The sequence below is a fragment of the Mytilus edulis genome, chromosome 9 (assembly GCF_963676685.1).
Source record: "Mytilus edulis chromosome 9, xbMytEdul2.2, whole genome shotgun sequence".
Taxonomy (NCBI): domain Eukaryota; kingdom Metazoa; phylum Mollusca; class Bivalvia; order Mytilida; family Mytilidae; genus Mytilus; species Mytilus edulis.
Window position 1 is genome coordinate 51670517 of NC_092352.1, and position 13530 is coordinate 51684046.

At 31.0% G+C, this 13530-nt stretch overlaps 1 protein-coding gene across 1 annotated transcript in view; it reads right to left on the bottom strand.

Moving 5' to 3' along the window:
* Positions 1-13530, bottom strand: part of LOC139490037 (uncharacterized) — a 100478-nt gene that overhangs the window by 29205 nt on the left and 57743 nt on the right. Inside the window, exons 25-28 of the mRNA XM_071276889.1 lie at positions 11892-12103; positions 7349-7598; positions 6767-6916; positions 4148-4306 (exon numbers count right to left, since the gene is read on the bottom strand). Of these exons, the coding sequence (XP_071132990.1) occupies positions 4148-4306; positions 6767-6916; positions 7349-7598; positions 11892-12103 (771 nt within the window). The remainder of the gene's footprint in view (positions 1-4147; positions 4307-6766; positions 6917-7348; positions 7599-11891; positions 12104-13530) is intronic.

Consider the following 13530-nt stretch of genomic DNA (forward strand, 5'->3'; position numbering starts at 1 on the left):
CGTAGGAACTATTTTGTGTTAAATATGTACTACTTTCTGGTATGTGCTTTCTGGCCGGGCCCGAATTAGTGGTGTTACACCTATAACAGAACCAAACTTGTTATATTGACTTGAGCATTACTTTATTTCATTCTATGGTCTATTCCAAGCAATAAAAAACATATAAATGTATATTGGCCAAAATCCTTTTTTTTTTCTCAATATTATTGTTTTATTTATTAATTTCTATAAGGAAAGCTCTGTGCTAACCAATAGTCATATTTTTATCAGAGGTTCTCCATTAAATAAAAATTTATTAGTCCAAACTTAAGACACAATTGAGCATATTGTCCCCCCTTTTTTCTTCAAATAAAAAAATGGCCTTTTTTTGTATAAACCTTACTTCTGTGGTAAAACATAGATTATTAAGAGCAATTTATATATCCCTCAGCTAGATAACTTGCTAAACTGGTTCAAAATTGCATGTACAGTGAGATTTTGGAATTCATATATGAGTATATACCATTTGCCTAGATTGTAAAAGGCTACCATAAGAAACACAATAAAACTTGAAAAATCATAGGATTATTTTGACCAAGAGCTATGTTGTACCATATGCAAGTCATAAAATACATGTTTTATTGATTTCAATCATAAAAAATGCAAAAATAAGAACTTGGATTCAAGTCTTAACTGCATGCATGTTGTATGACCATAAAAGGCTAAAATACTTGAGTATGCCAATTTAAGAGCTTACATTTCCTATAAACAGGATGGTTCACCAAAAAAAGATGATGAAACATGATTACTAGCATCAAATTTGACTTATTTTCATTGGAATAGATACAACTTCTAAAAATTGGATTTCTGATGATTCTCTGTAATAGGAAGTACACCACTAATTCATGGTCCCATTGCTTTCTATGCTAAATTCCTCCGTTTCAAGCAAGCACACCTCTTTTGTTTTAAGTTCAAATAAAGTGGCAACCATTGCATTACAAAGCAACACTTTATGGTGTCTTGTACTGAAAAAATCAACATACCTTTAATTGCATATAAGAAAGAACTGGTTCCCGGAACTTCGGATGTACCCAAACAGGTACTTCAGATCTGACAAACAGACAAAATGTACCCTCTTTGTAAAATTTGGTGCAGTTTTTTTAATATTCAAAATTAAAGTCCAAAAGTGTTCTAAAATGATCACCAGTCCTTCAGATTTCATTTGATACCAAAAATACCTAAATATTCTACATATTTTGAAAGTAACACTCATGCGTAGGAACTATTTTGTGTTAAATATGTACTACTTTCTGGTATGTGCTTTCTGGCCGGGCCCGAATTAGTGGTGTTACACCTATAACAGAACCAAACTTGTTATATTGACTTGAGCATTACTTTATTTCATTCTATGGTCTATTCCAAGCAATAAAAAACATATAAATGTATATTGGCCAAAATCCTTTTTTTTTTCTCAATATTATTGTTTTATTTATTAATTTCTATAAGGAAAGCTCTGTGCTAACCAATAGTCATATTTTTATCAGAGGTTCTCCATTAAATAAAAATTTATTAGTCCAAACTTAAGACACAATTGAGCATATTGTCCCCCCTTTTTTCTTCAAATAAAAAAATGGCCTTTTTTTGTATAAACCTTACTTCTGTGGTAAAACATAGATTATTAAGAGCAATTTATATATCCCTCAGCTAGATAACTTGCTAAACTGGTTCAAAATTGCATGTACAGTGAGATTTTGGAATTCATATATGAGTATATACCATTTGCCTAGATTGTAAAAGGCTACCATAAGAAACACAATAAAACTTGAAAAATCATAGGATTATTTTGACCAAGAGCTATGTTGTACCATATGCAAGTCATAAAATACATGTTTTATTGATTTCAATCATAAAAAATGCAAAAATAAGAACTTGGATTCAAGTCTTAACTGCATGCATGTTGTATGACCATAAAAGGCTAAAATACTTGAGTATGCCAATTTAAGAGCTTACATTTCCTATAAACAGGATGGTTCACCAAAAAAAGATGATGAAACATGATTACTAGCATCAAATTTGACTTATTTTCATTGGAATAGATACAACTTCTAAAAATTGGATTTCTGATGATTCTCTGTAATAGGAAGTACACCACTAATTCATGGTCCCATTGCTTTCTATGCTAAATTCCTCCGTTTCAAGCAGGCACTACTCTTTTGTTTTAAGTTCAAATAAAGTGGCAACCATTGCATTACAAAGCAACACTTTATGGTGTCTTGTACTGAAAAAATCAACATACCTTTAATTGCATATAAGAAAGAACTGGTTCCCGGAACTTCGGATGTACCCAAACAGGTACTTCAGATCTGACAAACAGACAAAATGTACCCTCTTTGTAAAATTTGGTGCAGTTTTTTTAATATTCAAAATTAAAGTCCAAAAGTGTTCTAAAATGATCACCAGTCCTTCAGATTTCATTTGATACCAAAAATACCTAAATATTCTACATATTTTGAAAGTAACACTCATGCGTAGGAACTATTTTGTGTTAAATATGTACTACTTTCTGGTATGTGCTTTCTGGCCGGGCCCGAATTAGTGGTGTTACACCTATAACAGAACCAAACTTGTTATATTGACTTGAGCATTACTTTATTTCATTCTATGGTCTATTCCAAGCAATAAAAAACATATAAATGTATATTGGCCAAAATCCTTTTTTTTTTCTCAATATTATTGTTTTATTTATTAATTTCTATAAGGAAAGCTCTGTGCTAACCAATAGTCATATTTTTATCAGAGGTTCTCCATTAAATAAAAATTTATTAGTCCAAACTTAAGACACAATTGAGCATATTGTCCCCCCTTTTTTCTTCAAATAAAAAAATGGCCTTTTTTTGTATAAACCTTACTTCTGTGGTAAAACATAGATTATTAAGAGCAATTTATATATCCCTCAGCTAGATAACTTGCTAAACTGGTTCAAAATTGCATGTACAGTGAGATTTTGGAATTCATATATGAGTATATACCATTTGCCTAGATTGTAAAAGGCTACCATAAGAAACACAATAAAACTTGAAAAATCATAGGATTATTTTGACCAAGAGCTATGTTGTACCATATGCAAGTCATAAAATACATGTTTTATTGATTTCAATCATAAAAAATGCAAAAATAAGAACTTGGATTCAAGTCTTAACTGCATGCATGTTGTATGACCATAAAAGGCTAAAATACTTGAGTATGCCAATTTAAGAGCTTACATTTCCTATAAACAGGATGGTTCACCAAAAAAAGATGATGAAACATGATTACTAGCATCAAATTTGACTTATTTTCATTGGAATAGATACAACTTCTAAAAATTGGATTTCTGATGATTCTCTGTAATAGGAAGTACACCACTAATTCATGGTCCCATTGCTTTCTATGCTAAATTCCTCCGTTTCAAGCAGGCACTACTCTTTTGTTTTAAGTTCAAATAAAGTGGCAACCATTGCATTACAAAGCAACACTTTATGGTGTCTTGTACTGAAAAAATCAACATACCTTTAATTGCATATAAGAAAGAACTGGTTCCCGGAACTTCGGATGTACCCAAACAGGTACTTCAGATCTGACAAACAGACAAAATGTACCCTCTTTTTAAAATTTGGTGCAGTTTTTTTAATATTCAAAATTAAAGTCCAAAAGTGTTCTAAAATGATCACCAGTCCCTCAGCTTTCATTTGATACCAAAAATACCTAAATATTCTACATATTTTGAAAGTTACACTCATGCGTAGGAACTATTTTGTGTTAAATATGTACTACTTTCTGGTATGTGCTTTCTGGCCGGGCCCGAATTAGTGGTGTTACACCTGAAGAGTAAATGCCTTTAGACTTCTTACATTCCCTCAAATCCTCTAAAAATAATAACTGTCATGTTTTCTAAAATTACATTAATTTTATAAATGAAACATCTGCAAACTATAAGGGAAACAACTCTTGACTATTACTTTATAAGTATAAACCCTATACTTTATCAAAACGCTTTTATAAGAAACTTCAAAACTCTAAATCTGAAAAAAGTAACTTTTCTTTTATCTAAATGAATTAAAAAGTAAAGTTCATCGTCAACATGTTGTATAAATAAGCACTTTTGATTATGTGTTGAATAAAGACATACCTTTACAACCATTGATGTCTGTAATAGCATTTATCCCTGCGGTACTGCCACTATTTGGACAAAGTTCACATAAAGTTTTGTTTACCCAGTAATGATCTTCTGGACACGGCATGCAGGTAGGTAAACCATCAACAGATATAAATCCAGCTGGACATACAGCTGACAATAAAGAAGAACTATATTCCCAACTGTAAATAGGGGCGAACGATACCAGTGGGATACATGGGACATTCAAACTCATTTCACAATTTTAAATTAATTGTATCTATCAATTCACCAGAAATTACATCAAACTTTTTATTCAATCAAAGTTTTTTTCTTTTACCTTAATATACAGTTAACAGTTTTCCACTTTGTATACTACAATTCAACACAATCGAATCATAGACAAGTTTTCTTATTTAAATTGAATGGTCGTAATTAATCTTTTCGCAAATTTATCTGCTTCAAATTTGATAGACTTTTTCCTGTAATGAAGAGAGTTAAATATCCTAGATATACGTATTTAAGGTGTGATGAAATAGTGATACATATTTTCCAATTAGCAACATTTATGCACGTGTCGCCAATAAATTATATACATTTGGTTAGGGTTTCTAGGGAACCAATTGTGCACCTTTAATATGAGACTTATTCCTATACTCATATGACTCACAGCTCATTGCGAAACGCAATCAATACCAGTTTGAATTACAATTCTTTGATAAATTCGAATACTCATCGTTCTCTTTGTTAAATAGTCAAGATTTCTCTAACTATACTTTCAAAATTTATTTTAAGGAACTTACTTTTAAATTAAATAAATCAAAAATGAACAGCAATAACTGTCATTTCCTAGAATAGATATTTCAGCTTTACACGAGGAAATCTTTAAAAAAAAATTAAAACAAAAGGGACGTTTTTTCCTTCGTTATTGGTGATATTCTTCCACTGTTAACGGTAATTTTCGATTGAAACTGTCTAACGAGGTTTAGATACAACTTATTATAGCGGACACTTTATTTCGCGTTTCACCCTTTCTAGTCCACTTCGCGACTATTTAATTTCGCGTTTTCCTAATATAATTGGTGTAGTTTAATAAGGAAAGATTCAAGTTTTATATATTCGCGACTATTTTTCTACTCGTGAATGTCGCCATTATAAATCGCTCGCAAAAATATGTTGGTTTACAGTATTACAAAATCTTTCAATATGTTCGTGTTTTTATTGAAGTTTTAGATCTCACTGACCGTTTTAACTGGTACATCATTAAATCGGCGATTTCGTTACCGAAAAATCCGTAAAAACCTTACAATACATATTCACTTCAGATAGAAATATTTGAATTAGAAAGTTGGCTGTACCTGTTAACAAATTATTTCAAACGGAATAGAACGTCCTGGTTTTTACGGTGATGTTGATCCCTTAAATTTAGATATGATCCAGGAAAACTTATTCTGCACTCACTACACCTTTTAATATATATTCTAGTATGAACACTGATGCTGTAATCATTAAATTCAAACTATACTGAATATCATTAGTATACACATTTACATTTTTACGGCATTACAATTTTTCGTTACTATTGTTTGGTTTTGCACAATTAACATTTTTCCCTGACTGTTCATGACGTATTTGCAGGTTACTCATGGTAATTTGGATGTACAATGATGTATATTTCAGTCTTCGATACATACAGTTTAAAACATAAAATGTATAAGTCGGCTTTCAACTAACAATTTTGCGAGTACTCTTAAGTTTGGACTTGGTGTCTTTTTTGTTTTTATAAATGTATAAATATCTTGCCTCGTCCGGAGTGCGTTTTGTATCGATATGGTAAGGTGAGCCTTTTTCGGTTTTTTTTTTTTTTTTTTGGTTTGTTTTATGTTGTGCTGTCACACCACTTTACTCGGTAAATTGGAGATTTGAACGCTAGTAGACAAGTTTAACCCCACCATATTCTTGTATTCTTGTCCCAAGTAAGGAGCCTGTTTGTAAATCGTTGCCGCTGATTCATGTCTATCATAATTGTTATTCGTATGTTGATACTTTATGGATAGTACAGGTGTTTTCATTGTTGAATCATTATCTACGATTGCCTATAATTGCTTACATCTACTTCATTTGAACTTTGGTGGAAAGTTGTCTCATTCATGTCATTGGCAATCATACCACATTTCTTCTTATTTTTATATTAAATAATGTATACTTATTGACTGGGTATGAGTGAAAACTTGTGTTAATTGTCTCACAAAGGTGCAACTATTGTCCTGTACATAAAGCAAGAAAAATACTTGCAAGAATTAAGATGAGAACTTCCGTAAACTCACTGAAATTGTTAGCCTACTTGACCTATGATGATTGAAATTGTGCTGTTAGAATTCTATTTTCTGAAGATTTGCACAGACTTAACATTATCAATGATTCATGTTGATGAGGTCAAGGTCGGAAGAATCAAACCAGACAACATGTACACCATGCAACCATTCCATACATTGCATATATTGATTTCTTTCTTATAATATCTCAGAATCAGATAAAACCATGAAAATGAGGTCCCCTCCCTGATAAATTTGTCTAAAGTAATTAAGGTAAGCAGTTCATGTATTTATTGTGGTTGTGTTTGACAATTCCCACCTAAACATGTAGTTTTGTCCTCCGATGGAACTCGATTGTATGAAGGGCAGTCCAAACATTCATCCTGACCATAGTTACTCTGAAACTTTCCATCTGGGCATACATTACAGTCATCACCACTTCCAGAATATGTTCCTGGAGGACATGGAACTGCGAAATAAACCAAATATAATTAAAACAAATATCTAGGTTTTATATAAAATATGAATTTGATGATGAACAGGGTTTCAACAAAAAACAAGATTGATTGAAACTATTATAAAAAATTAGAAATGGCTGACATTTTTTAAAACAATTCCAAGCTACCTGAAATACTTATGTTTGTAAATATGAATGAATGGATTCATTTGAAGATACTTCATTAAAAATATTACTATTCTCTATCATGAAAACCAAATTGATTTAATGTCATCATCAATAAGCATTTGTATCAGAAATGTTCACATTTCTTGGTCAGTGGTACCATTTGTTGCATATCAAGTTCTCAAATACTTATTTCAAATATTACTGAATCTCTTTAAACGACAGAAATTATTTCAAAAGGTATCTAACCGCCATATCAAATAATCAAAAAATTCTTACTGCATTTTAAACTACTGTCAATTGTTGTCATTCTCTTGATGCCATTTTCACATTGACTTATCAGCATATTGAAAGAATCTTGTGAATGTCTGACCACATTTGTTGTCCCAGTGTTACAATTTACAATGCTAGTATATTGTAAGAACTCATCTCTGTCTAATTGGTTTTTTAGTAGAAGTTCACACGTGTTTTTTTGTCTAATTTCATCTAAATCATTCGATGTCAGTTTAATTTCAAAAATTGTTCTAAACTGCAAAAAAATAAAAATCATAATCATAAAACTCATAAATGTGGTATGCTTAAATACAAGAGCAGTACTGGGACTGGACTTACCTTGATGCAATATTTTAATTGTGCAGTGAGTGTTGTAATAATTTCAAACTATCGGCAAACAGGAAGTGGTTGCAGGACAAATTTTAAAAATTGTGTTCACTCTTCAATTCAAGATTTAAAAGCTGCAACCTAAATATAAAGTTTTTCCCTGGCTTCATCTTATCTCCTGTCTGCCGCACTAATACCATTACATATTAAACCAAGAAAAAAAAATTTGGAAAAAATTGTTAAAATTAAAAAAAACTGCAGAAGGAATTGAGTAGAATAATTAGCTGCAATGACGTTCTTTCAGAATTTAATTGGATAGTTTTTGTCGATGAACGAAATGAAAGCAAGAGCGGTCACCTTTGCAACATATATTCATATTTGATATAGAGATGATTCACAATTCTAACTTCTATAATGTTTTGACGGTTACTCGTCAAAATTGATTGTATTTACATATGTGAAAGAACAACTGAATTGATCAAAGTATTTGAATCAAGCTATCTCATATTTCTTTGTATGCACGCCTTTTTAGGTGTAATACCACCAAATCATAGTATATTATATCCGGTTATATACGAAAATGGGTTGTTATATATCTTGGATATTTCAAAGCACCAATTTTTTTTTATCTAGAATATTTTGGAAACTTTAGATTACATGTGACCAAAGCTTGCACACCGGTTAAAAAAGAGGTGAACATTTGAATTGTTCGTTAATTTCCAGTGATGATTATTTTATTATATGAAAATGAAAAGTTATTTGTGAAACTTCGTGTATAGTACCTGACAGGCTAAAGCCTTAATCATGCCAAGTATTTCTTTATTTGGAACAAAGATAAACTCTGCAATTTTTTTTTTAAAAGTGCAAATTTATCAAAGACTTATAGCGGGAAATCAAAGGTGGTATTGCACCTGATATGGGAAGCTGCATATGAACCTTTGACCTTCTGGGTACTCTAATTTGTTAAAACGTCTTGCATTTAAGTGAAATATCACAAAAAATCAAATACTCTTTGTGGATTTGAGTTTTAAAATGAATATTAGTAGTCAGAGCAAGCTATATCCTCAGTGTTTTTGGGAAGCAGTTTCTCCTTATTTCTTTTATATTACTATAATAGAACATATATATTAAATTCCCAAGTACTGCTGTAAAAAATATAAAGTCATTTAAGTGAATGAAATTGTTTTCATAGCAGTAACAAAAAAAAATATTCACTATGAAAGACGCTTTTTATGTCCCTCTTAATGGGGAAAACGATGGTGGTATTACACCTACCAAATATAACTGTAGTTACACAAAAAAATAAAAAAACTTGATTTCACAAATTAAGTATAACTATTCATTAGAAATAAAAAGGAAAATTAGGAACAATACTCATGTAAGCGTTTGATGTTGAAGGTTAATCTGTATTTATTCTGTTTCCTATTATTGATGCACATAATATTCAACAAGTTTGCAAACAGACCAATCGTATACAATATACAAAAGCATTTCAATAATCAGTACCGTTATCTATTCATAACAAACTTCTATATAAACACAAGTATTTGTAAGAAAATCTTCTTGTTTTGAATAATTTCAAACAACACTGATTTAGACAAAGATAATCAAAGTAATCTATGTTTTTTATAAATGCCATCAACAAACTGATGATCTTAAAACATAGATAAAAAAAATAGGAAAAAATGTTTTTTTTCTCAACAGATGGAAATAAACTTATTAGAAATACATGCATACAACTTTCCAAATGTTAACGTTTTTCACGTATTTGGGCTCGTAAGACAGCTGATCTAACAGTTACCTGTCACAGTATTTTTTTTTATTTTTTTTTTTATTTCTGCAGAATCCAGATTTAAGGTTTATTTATGTTTTTTAAAGGAGTTGCATTTTCTTATTCTCAATTCATCGAAGGTGGACAGCCATGATATGAGATGAGCATGAGATAATGCATTGAGTTTTAAAAAAATATGAATAATCTATTTATCGCTTTAAAGTAGATATGGTGTCTTTCTCCATCTTGGATTGAAAAAGCAAATAATAAGCAGTCTAGATCTTTAATGAACTGTGCAAATTTTTAGAGTTGTAGGTAATTCATGTGTAAAACTTTTCATTTAAATATAGAAAATTATGTGTTTTATTATATTTACAGCTACATTTTACAAATGGGATTATTTTTGTTTTATTAAAAACAATTGCCATATAACAGTAACTAACACAGATACAAGGGGTGATAACTCAATAAAATAACTTTTATACTAGAATGTGCAGCTGTGAATGAACCTTTATTATTATGTCGGAAAGAAAACGAGTCTCGTTACCTCATGTTTTCTTTTTCTTATCTCAAAATTTCAAAGCATATTATTAGAGCTATATTGTGTAGTTTTCTTTTGATCACCAAATTTGGGTTTTCCATGCACATCTTTGCTCAACCTGTAGCGTGAAAAACAGCAACGTGACCCATGCATATATGTTATTATATTTTTGAAAAAAGCATAATATAAACTTCATTTTGACAAATTATCAAAACATTCTATGCATTTAAATTTAGACCCCCATCTACCTTAATGTGTATTTCCAAATATTATTCAACACAGAATTCAGCAAAAAATATATCTCAAACGGTAGAAATTCATTAACTGTTTTGGTACTATTGTTTTCGCGTTGTATTTGATATGTAGTCACACAACGACTTTTATTCATTGGGAAAATGGTGTTTGATCTAAGCAGCCGGCTGGTACAAAAATGGCGTATGTTGGTGTTTGTGTCAATCCTGTTATCATCTGTAAAATGGAATTATTTGTAGTTATACGAGAGGCTGCTATGCAAGTAGCTTTATGTTTTTGACACCCCAAGCGTTCAGTTATTATTCTCTATATTTGTCGGACAAGTGTGAACAAAACTGCCCTGCTTTCAGTATGATAACTGGTAAATTACTTCTGTACACATGTATATATGGGAAATATGCCTTTGGCTAACTCCCCCTCTTTTTCTACGTTTACTTAACACTAACCAACACAAATAATTCCATTTTACACTCAGATGATAAAAAGATCCATTTAAGAAACACGCTTAGATGTACGGCTAGTATATTGTCATCTTAGCAAGAAGTTGAATTGAAGCTTTCATTCACCCATTGGTTGGTTTTTGTACCAAGTGATTGCTTTTTTTAAAATGGTTAACTCCAAGATAGAAAGGGCTTGTTTCTTTCTGCATTTCTTGTGGTCTGTTCTTTTCATACATGCATGTTTTTTATTCGTGTAATGTGTTTTAGCCAGTGATTCTGTCATTTGATTGGGAAATTTCAGTTTTGAATGTTCCTCCGAACTCAGTATTTCTGTGATTCTACTTTTTGCTTGAAATTTGATATAAAGATAACAAGCTTTTTAAAAAGACTGGTATATATTAATATTTTTCAAATACAGGAACTAACAAAGATGAGTACACAAGATACTATTCTAATTGTTACGGGTCAATATAGAAGATCTCCTCCTCGACATTTTTGCTTTTCGATATGTAATAAGTAAAAGCCTTCACACAACTTCCCTTTCTTTACTTTTATTATTACCATTCTCTCTCTCGCTCTCTATGATAAATTGATCCCTTTCGTTTTGATCCACCAGTGCGAATCTCTAAGTAAATGTATAAGAGGAACTTGGAAATGCAGATACGGTGTTAGCTGTGTTTAGATTTGAAGTAGCTTCATTTATATCACTATTTATTTCTGGAAGTTCTGATATTGTCTCAAGAATAACGTGCAAATTACTGTTGTCTTCAAAGAAGTCAATGTAGGTGATAGAGCAATTTTTTTTTTAGATTGGTCATCAACATTGGATGTTTGATTAATATCTTGATTGTTATCTCCTGGTTTCTCAGTTTCATTAGATCGATTTTTAAATGTCAAGTAATTGATATTTGGAACTTCAAGTGAAAATGTTCGAATTTGTTGTGTACCAAAATGTTCTTGATATTCAGAGTTGTTTATGTCTTGAAGCGTTGTCTCTAATTTTGTTTTTTCCACGACTGAGCATTGGGGGATTTATTATTAATTTAAAAGCAGATATTTTCATTCTCAAGCGGGTCGAGTCAGAATGAAAATTAACACATAAAAAATCAAAGGGAAAAATACACATACAAGCGATAAATGGAGATTATTCAATTATCTTCTTCATTATAAAGAAAACGCTCCTATTATTAACTATACATTTTCAATACTATATCTTACATCAAATCCTGTAGTGGTAGTCTCAGTATGTGTTATCACTAATGGCCCAGCAGATACAAGGGCATTATTACATAAGTTGTAAATAGCATTTGTAAATGATGCATTGTTTGTTTTGATTTTTTCATCATGACCTCCTTTACAGTCTTTAGCAAACTGTGGATCAGTTTTATAGACCACTTGCAGTACTATGATGTCGGATGGATCACCATACTCTGAAAAAAGACTTGCAGTATTAATTCCTGTTGTCTTTCATTTAAAAAAAAAATATATTTAATTCTTTGCAATTTGTGTTAAAATTTCATTCATTTTACAATTTCTTGTTACTCATATTCCGATCAAATTAATCAAACATTAAGATATCAACAGCCCTGTTTTCAAGTTTGCAAATTAATATTTACACGTGGAAGTCATATTATTTATATTGTATATAAAGGCAGCATTAGTATACCGTTATTCAATAGTCATATATCGATTGACAGATACAAATCCGGGTTTCAAACTTAAACCGAGGGAAGCATATAAACTATAAGGAACAACAGAAACACTGAGGGTAAACATAAACAAACGCCAAAATACACATAGATGGACTATTAAATAACAACTGCCATATTCTTGACTCTGTAAAAGAAAATTAAATGGAAAAGTGGGGGTACAACATTGTTATATAGATAGCAAAACCTTTCACTTATATGGCCATGTTAAACATATTGCCAAAGTGAAAACCCTACGTGATGGAAATACAGTACACACAAACGTAAGAATACTAAGCACAGATAATTGAAAGTGGATAAATAAAAAGAACTAAAACCTGTCATGTCAGCAAGTGTTCTACTTGTACACAGACACAACAAGTGCGAACTGATGTAAGCATGTTTGCTGTTTAGCATTAACAAAAACATAAAAACCTAAACAAATATAAGCACGTAACCTATCAGACTTGAACTTTCAAGTCAAATACATCTTCCATAATAATGAAAGACACTATGACATGCATCCAATATCACATTTCCATTTTCAGTCAACAGTGAAATTACACCTAAACCTAAAACCAGGGCTTTTTATTTATTTCTTGTCCTGTTCCTTGAACGTTAAAGTCAGAACCAAAACCAAAATTCGCATATCTGTTAAAAAAATGACCTCATATTGAAAATGTGTAATATGTTTCAGGTTCATGGAAGCAGAAGCACCACTAAACTTAAACGTTTACCTTGTGTCTCTTAGTTGCGGGTCAGAGAGAAAAATAATAAAATTCTAAAAACGTTTTGGAAATTTTAATCTTTTCCTATTTATTCACCTCACCTGACCCAAAGGCAAATCTGACGCAGGGTAAAATTATTCATCAGGTCAAGATCTATCTGCCTTGAAATGTTTTAAACGTGACAGACAACCCACTTTGTGTTGATTTCCCTTAAGGTAGATCACAAGTATATATTTTTTGAGACAGATTTTTTTTATAATTTGCCAAAATGAAGATTTTACTATGCTCTTTTCAAATATTTAATAAAAAGTATAGGTCACCGTGCTATTTTACAAGCTATGAGGCGTTGAAAATTGCCAAAATTTGGTTAGTTTGTTCATGAAAAAACACATTAGTGTGACTAAAAAAAATTCTATGAGATAGAATTTTGAAATAAATTGT